Genomic DNA, 18037 nt, shown 5'->3' with positions numbered 1-18037 from the left:
AGCCGGGGGGGGGGGGGGGGGAAGAGAGAAAGCCTAGGAGCTTCTAAGTAAAGGTATCTCAACCTGTAACTACTGAGTAACACGCTGCAGGATTCACTGAGCTTGGTTTTGTAGGAGGAGGAAAGGAGGTCATCCACTTGTCAGAACTTTAGGAAGAGCACAGTATGTGGGTATCCTAAGGTATTTTGTCTGGTTATTTTTTCCACTTACGTTAGGTGATGGCAGCGGGGGAAATAACTCATGTCACAGACCATATGGGGAAAAGCAACTCCTCATCACCACAGCGTATCTGCAGTTTTATATAGTGTTTTTCCACAGCCTTACAAAATGCAAACATTTGGAATAAGCCAGGTTGCTCATTTCTTACCTTTAGCCTGATCTGAGTCCTCATCACATGGTGCAGCTGCCTTTCTCACAGAACAGTGGAGTTCATGGATTACAGAAATGCTGCTTTTTTTTTCTTGGTGGGCTGTAATAGCTCTTCTCCCCCTACAAATGGCCAAACCACTTACTTCCCTTTCCCTGCTCCCTTTTATACCCCTCTGCAGGCCCACCACCCTCCCAGGTGTGAGACTGCCATGGTGATGGCTTGTTCTTTAACCCTTCCTTGTCTATGTGTTAGGAGGAGTCTATCCTGCTACAAACCATACAGCCTTTGCTAGAAAACTAAAGAATTCATCCAACAAATCTTATGTTTTTTAGGAGGTAATTTGATGGTGCCCTTTCAGAGAGCTGTCCTGAGTCTTACTAAATCAGCAGATATGCAGCTCAGACTGGGCATACTGTACTGCCCTTGCCTTCTGTTTCTTTCTGAAATCCTGAAATGTTCAAGAGCGTTTACTTGCGCAGTGCTTGTACCTCTCTTAGATGTGTATTTTCACTAACAATTTCCTGTTGATTCATGTAAATAGTGCTCCAGCAATGGTATGTGGAGTGGAAAAATGAATCAATCTGGGCAATCCCCTTAATGGGTGATCTGTTTTGTAATTTGTACAAAGGAATTTCTCCAAGGAAACGGTTTGCTTTTTTCCCACTTTGTTGCCTAACTCTTAGCAGAACAAAACTCTGTCTTTATAGCTCATCTCAAAGTTGTTTCAACTTGCAGTCTAGTCCCCACATCCTCTGTTTGTTCAGCGTTCTCTGGGAAGCTCCACCCTCACTTCCAGCTAATAACCAAGTTAACCCGCAGCTTGATTTTCCCAGTTTCTCCTTTGCCCACTCAGCAGTGCTTTCTTTTTCATTGGCTGCCAGCCTTGTGAGCAGCGATCGTCTGCACGTGGTGGCGTTTCTGCTGGCAGTGGCAGCCCAGGACTTCTCGTGTCAAGCAGCCTCTTCTGCTTGCTGCGAAGCACAGCATGATTGTGGGGACAGTCCTCTTCCAGTCTAGCAGCTATGGCAAAGAGGGCAAGCTGCTCTGCTGCCTTGGTGAGGAAGCTTCTGAGCCTGGCGTGAATTTCACAGGTATGATGCTGAGGGATGTAATGCTGTGCTATCCCTTTCCTGTATTTCTCCAAGTGCTTCAAGGAGGATGTGGGTCCTTTCAAGTCTATCTTTGTCTTGTAGTACAAGACCAGCCACAGGCAGGACTGAGATTGCCTGCTTTTATCTGGGTTTATTGAAAGGATTATTATCTAGGATTATTGAAATGCTTCATTTTTATGAGCAGTTACACAGTATTTCAGAAATAGAGATCACTTCAGCACTTGATGTGACTCTGAAGTTTAAGATTTAGCGTATACTACCTCCTGCTCTTGGACCGAAGAGATTGATAATTGCAGTGTTGGCAGCACAGGGTGGGGGACAAAACAGCCCTTACATGTTGGCTGAATAGGAAAAGCATTCATATCCGGAGAGAAGCAAATTGTATTGTGGGAATAAAGAAAAGGAAGGAGATGGATGAAGCATAACCTCCTTGCATGACCGTGTATTACTTGTACACTAAATAATGATGTAAGTTTTCCATTGTATAGGAAATGAAAGAGGTAATATATGATTTATGGTTAGCCTTTAAAAGGAGCTGATATAAAACAGAACTTCCCAGCTCATTTCCTTACTCTTTGTGTGAATAGAGCTTGCAGACTATTCAGTTGGAGGGGTATCATTTGTGATATGCTTTGGTTATCTCAGTTTCCTTAATGAGGTCTATGCAATTACCATGTTTCACTGACCTTCCATATCCTTATATACTGGATGGTATAGATCCCACATGGTATTGAGCAGCATAGGTTATTATGTAATAATAACCTGCAATAGGTACTTTTATATCCTGGTAAATTCCCCTTTAGTAGATATTGGGTAACCTTTACAGTTACTTAAGCATCCAAGTCACTCTAAAAATGAAAGTGAAGGAAGTTAGTGAGACATGAACTCTTAAAAGCATTTGATTTTTAGGTAATGCGATTTTTAGGTAAGCACTGTAGCTAAGTGATTGCAGCTCCTCATCAAACATTAACCTCTGCTGGCTTTTTTTCTACATAAAGAGGGTGTTAAGAACATGCGCCAGCCTCCCAGGCATTCCCGAGGAAGTGGTAGTAGTCCCACATCTGCTTTGAATCCTCGCTGGCAATCCAGCACAGCACCACAAATGGTTTCATGTGGGCAGAGCTGCTCAGCACTACGCAGCAGGTGGCATTTCTGCTGGTTTTGCCTTGGCTAAAGTGCCCGCTGCTAGGCTCGGTGTGGGCAGGCTTGGCTGGTCATGGGATTTGCTGCAGCAGCTCTGAAGCTGAGCTGATATTAGGCTGCTTCAGGCTTACGCATCGAGTGCATGGTTAAATGCTTAGCTCTGTGCTGTCTGTTAAGTAGGGGTTGGATGCTCAGTTCATGAGCTTTTCTGGCTTGAGAAAGGAGGTATACTTTGGTTTAGAACAAATGCATATATTTTTGTTTAAAGCCTTCACATTTCGGCAGATACATAATTGAAAGTAAGAAGTTATTTAAACACCATTAAGGTATTTTGGAGCTGAAAGGTTGGATATTTTTTGGAAACAGTGCCTACTTTTATGTTTGCTCCTTGGCAGAGATGCGCAAGTCAGATTTCTTGTATAGCGCACTTGCTGAGTGACTTCGCTTAAGGCTCTGAAACACTCTCTCTAACACAAGTCACTGTAGGAGTATAAAGAATGTATTATTTAATTAAATATGTATTTTTACTCCATAAAGAGAGCTAGATTTAGGAACTGGTGTTCTTTCCTGGTGCTTAACAACTGGACATGCATATGCACACACCCAGCCCTAAAAAATTACAGTGGGATGTTGGCAGCCATGCTATAATGTAGGCAGCTGAGCAGACATTGGGATTTCCTCTCTTTTCCATGATAGCACCCAGTCTGATGGATTAGTATATTATAAAACTAATTGCAGTTGATGGTTAGGAACAAGAAGTGTATGTAAATATTGTATCTGCAGATAACGAAATCAAAGAAGTGACATTTTGGTAGCTTAATCTCCAGTCACTTCTGTTCTTGCTAGGAGAGCCTTGATAGGTTGCTACTTTGGCAAGGCTCAGGAGGTAGGTTATTAACTAATTGCAAGATGAGCAGGTTATGCAAGCACTATAACTCTGAATGATTACCAGCAATGCAATCAAAAGCCACTTAGCTACGTGTTTAAAAACAAAACAGAACAAACCTCAACTTTCTCATGTACCTACAGTACTGTCAAAAAATTGCATGTAGATGCTGGGAATCCCACTACATCCTTGTTTTCCGGGCTTGAGCTCTGTCCTGTGACACAGATTTGGCATATGTTTGCCTATTACTTGGCACAGGCCTCTTCCTGTTTTGTGTCTCACTGACTTCCCAGTTTTCCCGTCCTGTATTGCATTTGAGCTCTTTGTTCTCTTTTAAAGTGCCTTATAGACTAGCTCTTGCTCATGAATGTAAATGTCATAGGAGTGCGGGGAGGGTGGTATTATATACAAACATTCTCTGGCAGTGGTCTGCTTAAAAACATCCTGAGCCTGACTTCTCAGCCCCTCAGAAATGGGCCAAATCAATGATTGTAAAGTGAAGAAAGCATCCAACTTTTTAAAAAGGATTTTTTATGTTTGGTGCATTTAATTAAATCTTTTTACAGTAAATTTCCGTAAGTAAGTTCAACAAGAGAATTTGGAAATATATATTGGGACAGGAACTTACATCAGTTGTGCCATCAGAGAAAATATTTGTATCTTTACACCTTCACATTTTTTTGCCCCCCTTGAGCAGCCCGCATGTATGAAACTGCATCATCGCTCTTTCTTTTGTCTTAATATTTAAATTAATTCTGCTACATGTTCCTGGAAGACCTCTCTATGGGTTAGAAGGCCAATGATGGTCTTGGCATAGCACTACCATGCAGTGTTCAGACAGTTTTGCTTTTTACTACAGTTTTTTCCAAACCCCTGTGTATTTAGATTGTTTTCATCATCACAGGAACTGTGGGGACCTTTTTCTTTTGTCTATAAAACAAGTCTGATTCTTCCCCCCACTCCCTTGTACTGTCAAGTTTGCATCAGTTGTCCTTTGAAACAGCAAAATAGAACTGCCTGGGTATTCAGAAATACTGCTGCTAAATACCTAGCATCTTCCTTACTACTTTCTGTCCCTGTCAGTTTTCCACCTCTTCTTTACACAGCCTTGAAATGTATCACAAATCACCATCATTCCTGCTAATACTGAATCAGTTCCTGTCCCAACCTATAGATCTCATTTGTGTCATATTTCAGTCTGTCTTACCTGTATTTGTAATGTCAGTTTCAGATCCAGGCTATCTACTTCAGCCACAGAAACAATAAAAACATAAAACATAACATTTCAGCATCGAAAGGTTTTCTTCACTACTTCACATTAAAAAAAAAAAAAGCGCTTTTAATTTCTCCCCTATTTTTCTATCTGTGAATGCCTAAATACTTTAAAATAGAGGTGTATATAAATAGAAATGTATAATAAATACTAAACAGAAATTTTATATACACAGCTTGCTACTTGTTATATAGGAAGTTAATGACCTTCTCCAGCCTCCTTTAGAAGTAAACTATAGAATCAAGAGTCAGCAAAGTGGTATTGAAAACCACCGATCTAAGATGTGCAGACATGGTGTTCCCTTTCCATAAAGAGCATATTGTGCAGTAGGAGCTTTGTTCTGCTGTACACTGGCTTTTCATCTATTTACAATTGTACAAAAAGTAACTTCCTTTTCTGTTGTTTCTTCAGAGGCCCTGCACCGCCCCTACGGTTGCGATGTTGAACCCCAGGCACTGAATGAAGCCATCAGATGGAGCTCCAAGGAGAACCTGCTTGGAGCCACTGAGAGCGATCCCAATCTCTTTGTTGCACTTTATGATTTTGTAGCAAGCGGTGACAACACACTCAGCATCACCAAAGGTAAGGCTCTGAATCACAGAGCAGCTACTAGGTTGAAAACTTAGCAACAGAAAATAGAAAGCAGAATCCTTCTCCGGATAGGAATAGGAATGAGTGCAGTTAGAGAAGATTATTCTCTAAACTGATGATTATAAGCAGACGGTCTCTCTCTCACTTGTGTTGGAGAGACACCTGCCGGGCAGTTCTCCTAGTACAGACACAGCTTTGTATAACACTGCCAAACAGTCTAGCCCAGCTACAGTTGTTCCTGTTCTAGGCTCCCCAGATCCCCGGCCTGTTGAGACACCTATTTTAGGGAGGGGCAGAGGAAAAGCTTTACATTATTGATGATAACAGAATTCAGCACTTTCAACTGGGGCAAAATCAAGAATTAAGAATTGCACAGAGATTTTCTATTTCTGTTCAGTACATATTTCAGAATATGACCTGCTGCAGAACTGTTTTAAATCACGTGCCATTTAAGGCTTCAAGAAGGAGACAAACCTCATTCCTCCAAGAAAAAAAAGTCTTTCTAGTCTAAAAAGCTGGACTACAGGAAGCTTTTTGAGTTCATCAATCACACTGCAGAAAATTAGGGAACAGTATCCTAAGTATTCTGTCTGAAACTTTACTTATTATTACTTATTTACTTAAATACTTCATGTATAGCAGTTTAGTTACAAGATCACCGCTACAGATTTTTACTATTAAACTACCAACCCAGGCTTAGTCAGCTGATAGCGAGTGTCTCCCTTAAATGAGACCTAATAGATTGCACTGTGCTTATTTTGCTTTTTTCTTTCTGGTCGTAGGTGAGAAGTTGCGAGTCCTGGGTTACAACCAGAATGGTGAATGGAGTGAGGTACGTTCGAAGAATGGGCAGGGCTGGGTACCAAGCAACTACATCACACCAGTGAACAGCCTGGAAAAGCATTCATGGTACCATGGGCCAGTGTCACGCAGTGCAGCAGAGTATCTGTTGAGCAGTCTCATCAATGGCAGCTTCCTGGTTCGTGAAAGCGAGAGCAGCCCAGGGCAGCTATCCATCTCGCTCAGGTACGAAGGACGTGTTTACCACTACAGGATCAATACCACCTCAGATGGAAAGGTAAGGATCTCTGGATAATGCTGTGGGAAGAGGAAATAAGGATATTAATTAAGAGGTGGTACAGAATCTCAAGTTGCAGACTGTTAAGAGGGGTGTATGTGAGAGAAAACAGGTCCACTGGTTGATTAATATAAAAAAAGAACATATATGCCAAGAGTTTGGTGGTAACTCACCAAACACCACTTTGGAAGAAGTGCAGACGGTACTTATCCTGGCTGAAAGCAGTTAGGGAGCAAAGCAGTTGTGGTTTGATGTGATATCTTTCCATTGATCCACTTAGAACAAGCAGAGCTTTGGTAAGTCAGCAGTTTTGATCAGCATTTTGAAACCTTGATCAAATAGCGGTATGATGTGTTGAGTGATGCAGAAACTGGCCTTGTGCTTGGCTACAAGAGTTCCAGTTTCTAGTCCTGTAAAGCACGAGGCAGGAGACAGCACTGCTCTCAAACGATAGCTTGTATCTAGCTGCCTTCTGCAGGTAAAAATGCCACAGATTAATATTAATTTGCCCAACAACATGAGAACAAATACTCTGAAGTCTGGTTCGCTTACTTTTTTTTTTTTTTAAAACCTGCTAGAATGTTTTTACTGTACCCATTTTCCAGTGTTACTGAAAGCTTCCAGCTGCCTTCATTTAAGTAGATTCCTGGTTCATTCTTAACAGGTATATGTGACAGCAGAAAGCCGTTTCAGCACACTAGCAGAGCTAGTGCACCATCACTCAACAGTAGCAGATGGACTGGTGACAACTTTGCATTACCCAGCACCTAAGTGCAATAAGCCCACTATCTATGGAGTGTCCCCCATCCACGACAAATGGGAGATGGAGCGGACTGATATCACCATGAAGCACAAACTTGGGGGAGGGCAGTATGGCGAGGTGTACGTTGGTGTCTGGAAGAAATACAATCTCACGGTTGCTGTGAAAACATTAAAGGTGAGTTTTCAGATTGTTGTGTGCTGTTCATTTGGTCACCATTTATGATAAGGGTAAGGAAGTTGTAATATTCTCAATTATACCACCTAATGATATGAATATCAGAAAATGGAGTGTGCTAATCTGCGTAAAATCTATGCTTGAGAGTAGCTTTGCAGAACAAAGTTAGCTTACCAAACTTGCTCCAGTACATGTGCCTTAGAAACAATTTGGAATTTTGGCCCAGCAAGCTCCTGCAGGAACTGCATGTCCAAGTCAGATCTGTAGAAATGGTTACCAAGTCCACTTCCCTTCCCTCAGAAGAGCTGTGGAAGCTTTAAGAAATGAAAGATGTTGGAAATGCCCACTACAACATCTCCCCTACTCCTGGAAAAATTCAGCTTCTCCTTTCATCTTTCTTTTCAAAGCCTTCTGTTTGTCTCAACATTAACAGCTACAATTCTACGTACCCCCTAAGTAAGGGAGCTTTCAAGCTTAATTTTTATAGCTAGGCAGGGGAACTAAGTCAGTGACCCTGAGAGTTGTCTTCTCACCAGCCACAACTGCTTTGGTAGCCACAATAACTACCAAACAAGAAAGCCTAGCGCTTTCTGGGTACTGCAGATCTGTCACTTGGCCATGCTGCAGGCCAGCCAGGCAGCTTTTCAGGGGTGTTATATTTTGCTTTGGTAAAAGCCAAAACAGCAGAATGGAGATAAGGATGCCATCATTTATATTCAGCTTGGATATGTGGTGTTCAGCAGACCGTGGTCATGAAGATGAATTTTCCCTTCTTTTGCCTCTCTGCTTATCCAGGAAGATACCATGGAGGTGGAAGAGTTCTTGAAAGAAGCTGCTGTGATGAAGGAGATCAAGCACCCAAATCTAGTGCAGTTGTTAGGTTAGTGAAATTCCTTGCTCTTTCTGTTCTTACTTGAGTTTCCGCCAAAATGAAATCTGTCTTGTTTAAAAGCAATGGCAGACTTTCTGTATTTATATAACTTTTTGAATCAGGTCAGGTTATGGGGTGGTATTTTTGACAGCTTACTCCTTTATGTAGTATTGGAGCTAAGAGACGCTAATTTTAAATAAAACATCAAATATAGTCACTTACATTAGTAGACAACTTTGTTGTTGAGGCACGACTATGCGTTATATAAAGTTTGCAATATCAGCCTCTTGTTAGTTTGTACCTTCGGCCTTAGACATGCTCCGGGGTTCGATTATCAGGGTCAGATTCCTTGTCTGCTGTGTTAAATCAGATTTACAGAATTATTTTCCATGACTTAGTTTTCTGATAGAACAGAACAAAATTATAAGAAAATTTAAAAAAGAATTATATTGGAAGCACAACAAATACCGTTCTTCATACTTCTCAAATCAGACACATTTATAGAAAAAGCTGCACTAAATAGAAAATTCAGTCCATAATTAAGTAGAAGACGACCAGATTGCTGCTGTTGTAAGGGACCCTGTGTATCACCAAATAAGTACATGAGATCAAGACAGTGGAGATGCGAGTCAGATCAAACAGCACACAAATGGAAGAAATCCGCAGGCTTTACAGCTTGGCTGTGCCCTGTTTGTCTCACTGGCAAATTCATGATATGATGATCACTATTAAATAGTCTGCATAGCTGTTAATTCTACATGTACAAAGATTTTTAAGGAGACACTCTAAACCTTTACTAGTGTTTAACTGCCTCTAGACTTTTGCTGCTTTCAGGAGCAAAGCTGTCAAGCCAAGCCTAGGATGAAAGGAGAAATGTGAAGAATGTGAAAACTTTTAATAACGGCAACTATTCTGTACCCATTTAAAAAATGGGCACAGATGAAGTGTCTGCCCAGCCCTGTCTGGTTCCAGGAGTAGAGACTAAAAGATTTCTCATCAGAGATGCATTTTTGCTCTTTCTGATGCACAGTGTAGCTGTGTTTCACTCCTCTGTGTGTGTAACGGTATAAACAGGCATTCAGCAGTGCCGCAGTGGGAGTTCACAGAGATTTGACTTGAGTATCCTGTTGCCCTCCTCCTCTACTAATACATACTTTGTACATTATTGCAATGACTGTAGCAAGTAGTCATCTGAGGAATGTGTGAGAATGCTGCTTTAGGAGCAGGTCCCACCGTGCTGATCGCTTACCCAGCTAGCACACATGGGAGTGCTTCACATTACTCTGTTGTGACATTTCAGTCTGGAAATCTTGCCAATTGACAAGTACCTGCTTCCAGTTGGCCACTCCTTAGCTTTATGAAGGAGGAAAGGGGAAGAAAAGCAAATCATATGTGTTCAAAATAACTCCTATTTCATTCTGTAACCCTCCAAAGAACAGAACTACTCCTTTATGTATATTATATAGGAATAGCTATGATAGACAAGTTTCTCTTTATCCATAAAGTGGATGGACAGGTAAATAGACAGAAGCACTGAATTTTAAGTTGGGCTGCATTGATATGGGTCTTGTAGATGGAAGTCTTCACTTTTCAGAGAAACACTCATCGGTACAAAATGTGACAAAAGGATATTAAATCAGGAATAGTGGTAAGCTAGGGAAGGAAGGGAAGTTTTATTCACATGCTCCCTCCTCCTCACTGCTAGGTGTATGTACCCTGGAGCCACCCTTTTACATTGTGACAGAATACATGCCATATGGGAACCTGCTAGACTATTTACGGGAGTGCAACCGGGAGGAAGTGAGTGCTGTTGTGCTACTCTACATGGCCACCCAGATCTCCTCTGCTATGGAGTACCTTGAGAAGAAGAACTTCATTCATAGGTTGGTAAAATGACATTGAGCTGGTACAATCTCAGATTGCAATGATGTATGGGCCACCGGCATGGTGACCCAGGAATTCTTCCTTCTGGGGATGTTTCTTCCAGATCTAGGTTTCACGCTGGGTTATCCATTGGCTGTTTTGGTTTCAATACTGTCTTGCAATTCCTTCTGCCCGTGACTTTCATGCCAGACTTACAATCTTGTGCCCAACTGCCTGACAGCTACGAAAGTTGGTGGTGTCCTGTTCTGATGTACCCGCTTTGTGCAAGGCATTGTCAACCACAGTGTCCTATTTCAATCCAATCAGATAAAGCTGCTACCAGGGTGTGATAAGCTGCTGATCACATCCTATTCTTAGGAAACAAACTTCTCATCATAACAGCTATCATTACTGGAAATTTAATAGAATTTAAAGAATGAACCCTAATCCTGAGTTACCTTATTGCTCCTAAGAGTAAGTCCACTCAGTGCCTGACACTGTTCAGAGGAAAGCTTGCGTTGCCTTTATCTGCTGTGTAAAGAAAGTGCTTCCCAATTCAGAAGAGAGGGACAGGCTATGCTATATGCAGAAGACTATTCAAAAGCCCTGCTCTTGCTCCACTAAAGGAGTGTGTTTTTTTTCCTTTATACAGGGACCTGGCAGCACGGAACTGCTTAGTTGGAGAAAATCACGTGGTGAAGGTGGCTGACTTTGGCTTAAGTCGACTTATGACTGGCGATACCTACACAGCTCATGCTGGAGCCAAGTTCCCAATCAAATGGACTGCTCCTGAGAGCCTGGCCTATAACACCTTTTCAATCAAATCAGATGTGTGGGGTAAGAAAACTCCACTTCAGTGGTCTGTTCCATTTCATTTTGTTTTTCTTTGCCAGGCTAGACAGTAACTTGCTTTCTGGCTTGGGCAGAAACACTTGGGGAAGAGACAGTCACATGCCAGGCCACAGCTTCATGAATCAGTAGCATTTTTAGCATGTCATGTCTTCACCTAGACAGGCCTGAAATGTCTGCAAGAAAGAGATGCTGCCTCAAGCTGCAGTACAGGCCACAATGTAATGAGCAACACAAGAAAAGGGCAGACTTATGTCGTGGTTTAACCCAGCAGGCAGCTAAACATCACACAGCTGTTCACTCACTGCCCCCCCAGTGGGAGGAGGAGAAAATTAGAAAAAAGGTAAAGTAAAGGTACATTTTTTTGTTCAGCATGACGTCACGTGGTATGGAATATCCCTTTGGCCAGTTTGGGTCAGCTGTCCTGGCTGTGCCCCCTCCCAGCTTCTTGTGCACCTCCAGCCTTCTCAGTCGGTAGAGCATGGGAAGCTGAAAAGTCCTTGACTAGTGTAAGCACTGCTCAGCAACAACTAAAACATCGGTGTGTCATCAACATTATTCTCATCCTAAATCCAAAACACAGCACTATACCAGCAACTAGGAAGAAAATTAACTCTATCCCAGCCAAAACCAGGACACTTATGACCAGGAATTTTGTTTTTCTCCTTTTGCAGCCTTTGGGGTGCTGTTATGGGAAATTGCTACTTATGGGATGTCACCATACCCAGGCATTGACCTCTCTCAGGTGTATGATCTGCTGGAAAAGGGCTATCGGATGGAACAGCCTGAGGGGTGCCCTCCAAAGGTTTACGAACTGATGAGGGCATGTGAGTATCTTTGTCCAGTTTGGGGGACACAGCCTGGGAGGGGTGGGAGAAATCTGTAGTTAACACTGAAGTCCTTGCTTCTTATGTGCCATTTTGTTAGCTAATGTGGAAAAGGCCCTGTCACCTGAGACGTACCTGGTTACTGATGTAAAATGAGTCTGGTCTCTAGGGAACAAGAATTCACTCTCAAAAACTGTCATCTCTGAGTACAGCTAGATAGCACTTTGTGGCAAATTGTACTGGTGTTTTGTCAGTAGGATTCTTGCTATGGAATCACTAAATTAAAAGGAAATTTAGTTCTCTGCAAACACAGCACCTGTGCAGGAGACACGTAGTTGACAAGGGTGCACAAAACACATCTTCCAAGCATTCCATGAAAAGCTCCCTAATGTCCTTCCATGACAAACTGAAAATCTACTAATAAAAGGCCAAAAGATACAGTGTGCTACAGGAAGAGAGCAACAGAGTTTAAGAGCATTGCCAATCTCCTTCAGTCCTGCAAGAGCAGAGAATATATTGGGCAAAAGACTGAAGACCCTAGGGAGCAAACCAGGCCATGCTGTTGAGTAAGGTAAGCAGCTCTGAACAGAGACACCCTGTCAGCATGAGCAGGGTGGGAAGAGACTCCTTGGTGCTAACTCAGGCAATCTGTGTGGCCCTCAATGTACAAGACTGACAAACCAGGGCTTAAGACTCTGTTCTACAGCCTGTCTCCAGTGATGCCTGATCCCCAGCATGTCAAAGAAAGTCAGGGTGAATTTCAGTTATGAAACAAAGAAGCTGGGTAATGATGAAGGATATTGCTTCAAAAAAACCTTCAGGAAGCTGACAAAGGCCCAAAAGCAGGGAATTCATATGATATTAATGCAACCCAAAATGAGCAGAATGCCAGTCACTTTCCAGACCCTATGGTGATATCAACAGGTAGTGCTTCCAGGATACATTCCCCTAGTGCAGATTTCTAACTACAAAAATTACACTTTTTGTCATGATACCCTTCTATAACTTTCCAAGCTCCATCTTAGATCAATGCACTCTCTTCCTCTTTTCCCCAGAGGGTGCATACATTCTCCTTTTGGAAGGCTCTGCCTGAATTTCAGTATTAAGAGCGTGTGAGCAGAAGGTTGCTTGGAGCTTTGCACACACAGTTACCTGTGACTGGGCTAGATGTGTTCAGTCCAAACAGCCAGGGTAGCAAACATGGAATTCTCCTTTGCCCGGAAAATTCAGAAAGAGGGATAGGGAGATCAGAAAAACCTGTGGAGTTGACAGAGAGCTGGGATTTTTAGAATTGGTTTCTTCCTCTCAAGATCTGTTTGTTAGGATACGGTAGGGTGACTGACTGCTGCTATGAATTAATATCTGTGAATGACTCTAAAGCCTGTTTAATAGTAGGAGATCAGAGTGACTGTAGTTGAGAAAGCTTAGGTATTTTCTGTCTCCCTGGACAGAATAAAAATTTATCTCCTACCCGTTTCAGGCACTGAGACTTACTCTGCTTTCTCACATTGCAGGCTGGAAGTGGAACCCACCAGACCGACCTTCCTTTGCTGAGACCCACCAGGCTTTTGAAACCATGTTCCACGACTCGAGCATCTCAGAGGGTGAGAGCCCCTGTTGCTTTATTTCTGAAACAGTACTGGAGGTTATCCCCCAGAGTGCTGTGTCTTACAGATGGGCCTTTAAGGCTCATCTGCTAGAAGTGGAGGTTGTGATGAAGCTTCATCCCTTACTTAATTTCTTAACCATAAGGGGGTAAATACATTCTCTTACTTGCTGCACAAATATGGAATAACCTTTAGACATAGACCAATGCAGGGGACGGTATAGTTTCATTTGAGCACTAAGATGCCAAAGAGTTAATTTAAAGAATATTGTCTCCTCTATTAGAGGAAGCCTCTTGTTTCCCAGACTGAAGAGTAAGGAATAGTGAGTGATGCTGAGAGAGAGAAAGATGTATGCATATCACAGTCCCTTGCTGACTGCAGCAATTAGGTCATGAAATATTATTCTACCAGCTTTCATTTTTAAAAAGTGTGCCTTAATCTCTGGATTTTCTACTTAACTACTTCTAGGAGCGAATCTGTGCAACTCAACTGTCAAATATAATCAACTAGGAGGTAAATACTGGTGAGAAGTGTGATACTAGACAGCAGACAAGCAGAAATGTCTGAGCATCTTCTAAATTTTTAAATTAAATATGAAGCTGATCCATCCATTTCCCTACTACAGAAAAAACACACCAGATCAAATTCTACCAGGGAGGATCTGTAATAGGCACATCAAATGGCCCACACAAATGCCAGTCTGGGTGTGGCCAGGAGGTTGTGCGTTTTTTTCTGTTTTTTTTTTTCAATCACATACCTTGTGTTGATGTTGGGAAGGAAACATGCAGTCTTCATTTCTAATATGGAGGTGCAGTGCTTTGCCTCAAGCAAAGCAGCTTAGATCCAGATCCAGAGAGGACACAACTTCTGGGGGATCCCAGGAGCATCAACAGGAGGCACCTTAATTAAAAACAGAGGCAAATGCATTCTGTGCTGGCTTAAGCTCTTGAGCAACCCTTAACCCAGCAGGGAGCTAGATTCGTACTAGACCTCTTGTACAGATCCTACCACTGGGTTTTTTTGCTGAATTTATAAAGATGTAAATGAGTTTGAAAGCATTATGAAAAACATCTTACCCCGAATACCTCTAGACTTGAGCAAAAACTAAATCCATAAATTATGTACTTCTCAGTCATGTATCTCTTCTTGCCAGGCTGAGTTTGCAGTAAAGACCCAGATTTTCTTTTCCTCTTCCTCTGCCAGTCTCAGTTCCAACTATTCCCTTTTTGGTTTTTTGTCCTTACAGAGGTAGCAGAGGAGCTTGGAAGAACAGCCTCCTCCTCATCCATAGTTCCTTACTTGCCCCGGTTACCCATGCTTCCCTCCAAGACTAGAACACTGAAGAAACAGGCAGAGAACAAGGAGAACATTGAAGGAACACAAGATACTGTGGAGCACTCAGCTTCCAGCTCAGCACCAGGTACGGGCACTAGGACAGTGACAGTGAGGCCACATGTTCTGGGATAGGCTTGCTGCTGGTGTAAATTGCCAGAGAAACAGAAGAAAACAGAACAACATGACATGGGAACGTGCTTTGCCCTGCTATGTCGTTAGGGCTGTTGGCTACCTCAGCAGCCCAGTTATTTACTAGCAAATAGAAAACACTGCAGCTTGTGCAACGTTCTTTTAGTAAATCCCATTGTATTTTTTTTTTTAAATTTAGCTTTACTGCTTTTTTTTAAATGACAGCTTCAAAACTGAAGTTGACAATGCAACAAGAGATTTTCTTTTATACTTGTGATATTTGGGGAAGGAGGGAAAAACTACAAGAAGGGAATAAGAAACCGGAAGAAAAGAGCAACTTCACTTTTTCCTGAACTCTCTCCTAAGTGGCCTCCTCAGTATAAACAACAGACAAGTCACGCATGCAGAAGTGGAAAAAAAGTAAAAAAAAAAAAAAAATCACACCAGCCTTGCACAAAAATAAAAGTGCTAACTTCCTCTCTCAATCTCTCTCTGCAGAACCTGGGCAGCTAAATATGCCAGGCCCATAAAGTCCACTGCAGGATAGGGAGGTGGAAATGGGAATTGGTTTTGTAGATTCACACTTGTTTCTTCTGCCTAGGTTTTATCAGAAGCACACAGCCAACAAGTGGGTCTCCCGCACTGCCGCGCAAGCAGAGGGACAAGTCACCCAGCAGCCTGTTGGAGGATGCCAAAGAGACCACTTTCACCAGGGACAGAAAAGGTGGCTTCTTCAGCTCCTTTATGAAGAAGAGGAATGCTCCCACACCTCCCAAGCGCAGCAGTTCCTTCCGGGAGATGGAGAATCAGCCCCATAAGAAATACGAGCTGACGGGTAACTTTTCATCTGTTGCTTCCTTGCAGCACGTGGACGGGTTCTCTTTTGCTCCCACGCAGCAGGACGCAAGCCTGGCGCCACCCAAGTGCTATGGCGGGGGCTTTGTGCAGAGGACCTTCTACAACGATGATGGCACTGGTACCAGCAGTGGTGGGGGCGTAAGCGCCGGTGGTGGGTGGTCGGGCATCACTGGTTTCTTTACACCACGTTTGATTAAAAAGACACTGGGTTTACGAGCAGGAAAACCTACTGGCAATGAAGAAGCTTCAAAGCCTTTTCCAAGGTCAAACTCTACATCTTCCATGTCCTCAGGGCTTCCAGAGCAGGATAGGATGGCAATGACCCTTCCCAGAAATTCCCAGAGGTCAAAAATCCAGCTGGAACGGACAGTGTCCACCTCCTCTCAGCCTGATGAGAGCACGGGGAGGGCCAATGACCTGCTTCCCAAAAGGTTTGAAGAAGGCCCTGCTTTGACCAGGGAGAGACCAAAAGCAAAACTCTTGCCGAGGGGTGCCACAGCACTCCCTTTCCGAACCCCCTCCGGATCAGAAGAAAAGGAGGGTCCAGGGCTAGCAGCAGCTCCTAAGGGCAAAGAAAAAAACAGTGGCCTACGACAAGGGGCCCTTGAGGATGGTGAGAGACCAGGGTGGTCATCTCCAGTAAAGGCTGCAGCAATACTTCCAACCACTCATAACCACAAAGTGCCAGTCCTAATCTCACCCACTCTAAAACACACTCCAGCAGACGTGCAGCTCATTGGCACAGACTCTCAGGGTAACAAATTTAAGCTCTTATCTGAGCATCAGGTCACTTCTTCCGGCGACAGGGACCGGCCCAGACGGGTAAAACCAAAGTGTGCTCCACCTCCACCACCAGTGATGAGGCTCCTGCAACAGCCAGCTGCCTGCTCAGATGCAGCAGAAGAGTTGAGCAACGTGGCAGGAGCACAACACGGACTGGAATCAAGCGAAGGGAGTAAGAAGGCAGCAGCACCTGTTGGTGGAAAATCTGGGAGGCCCATGATGCCTCCACCTCAAGTGCCTCTGTCATCGTCTTCCACCTCCCCGGTGAAAATGGCCAACGGCACAGCTGGTGCAAAAGTAGCACTGAGAAAGACCAAACAGGCAGCTGAGAAAATCTCTGCAGACAAAATCAGCAAGGAAGCACTGCTGGAGTGCGCAGATCTTCTCTCGAGTGCCATCGCCGAGCCGACACCAAACAGCCAGCTGGTGGACACAGGGCACCAGCTGTTGGATTACTGCTCAGGCTACGTGGACTGCATCCCGCATACACGCAACAAATTTGCCTTCCGGGAAGCCGTGAGCAAACTGGAACTCAGCCTGCAGGAACTGCAGGTGTCCTCAACAGCTGCTAGCGTCCCTGGGGCAAACCCCGTCCTTAATAACTTATTGTCATGTGTCCAAGAAATCAGCGATGTGGTGCAAAGGTAGCTACTGTCAATCTGGGTAAGAGAAATACACGTGGGGGGGGGACGGACTTTTTTTCTGTACTGATGCTTTCAAAAGGAAAGACTGATACTTGAGTATGTGAAGTACCTCAGATCACTGAGTTCTCCTCACGTTTACAGGTTCATCTCAAAAAATGGGGATGGAGAGGGTAGATTAAAGCTGTAAGGGTCAGATCATCAAGTATTTGTCCCTACCTAGTCAGTCTGATCTGCTTGGTATGGCAAGGGTAGGAAGATCCTTGCTCCTCCCTTGGAGAGGCAGGAGAATCGATAGCAGGTTCTCGCTCTGGGAAGGATGGTTTGGTGTGTGATAGCTGGAGTACTGGAGTGGCTGGAGGCCACGGCTGTACAGCAGATCATCAAGTATTTGTCCCTACCTAGTCAGTCTGATCTGCTTGGTATGGCAAGGGTAGGAAGATCCTTGCTCCTCCCTTGGAGAGGCAGGAGAATCGATAGCAGGTTCTCGCTCTGGGAAGGATGGTTTGGTGTGTGATAGCTGGAGTACTGGAGTGGCTGTAGGCCACTCGGCTGTACAGATCCTCCCCTGTCTGCACTAACGCATGCTTTGGCCTCCTGTCAAGGTAGAGGAAAAGCACTGGGGCTCTGTTGGTACCAACTGCCGAGCAGTCTGAGCTGGAGTAGCTCTGAAGGGGGAGGTCGCGTGCGGTTGGGGGAGAAGGTCTAATGCACTGACAGTATTCAGAGCTGCTGGAGGTGGATGCACTAGCCCAGATGGCTTACTTCCACAGCGCTGTTGCTGCTGTAATGAGAACTGCAAAATTAGTTAATATATGAAACTATCCCTTTTCCCTCCTGTCCACCTCATCCACCACATGTTCTCATCTTCTTGTATCGGAAGC

At 43.7% G+C, this 18037-nt stretch overlaps 1 protein-coding gene across 1 annotated transcript; it reads left to right on the top strand.

Annotated features, from left to right (window-relative positions):
• Positions 1–1355: 1355 nt before the first annotated feature.
• ABL2 (ABL proto-oncogene 2, non-receptor tyrosine kinase) lies at positions 1356–17417 on the top strand. Its single transcript, XM_019471143.1, has 11 exons — positions 1356–1461; positions 5169–5366; positions 6158–6453; positions 7118–7390; positions 8186–8270; positions 9967–10144; positions 10777–10961; positions 11648–11800; positions 13315–13404; positions 14654–14827; positions 15473–17417. Exons 1-11 carry the CDS (start codon positions 1356–1358, stop codon positions 17158–17160), a joined length of 3426 nt encoding a protein of 1141 aa, XP_019326688.1. The 3' UTR covers positions 17161–17417.
• The last annotated feature ends 620 nt before the right edge of the window (positions 17418–18037 follow it).

Source organism: Aptenodytes forsteri, unplaced genomic scaffold (genome assembly GCF_000699145.1).
Source record: "Aptenodytes forsteri isolate BGI_AS27 unplaced genomic scaffold, ASM69914v1 Scaffold289, whole genome shotgun sequence".
NCBI lineage: Eukaryota > Metazoa > Chordata > Aves > Sphenisciformes > Spheniscidae > Aptenodytes > Aptenodytes forsteri.
The sequence above is the reverse complement of the archived record's forward strand: the minus strand, read 5'-3'. Positions and strand labels throughout refer to the sequence as shown.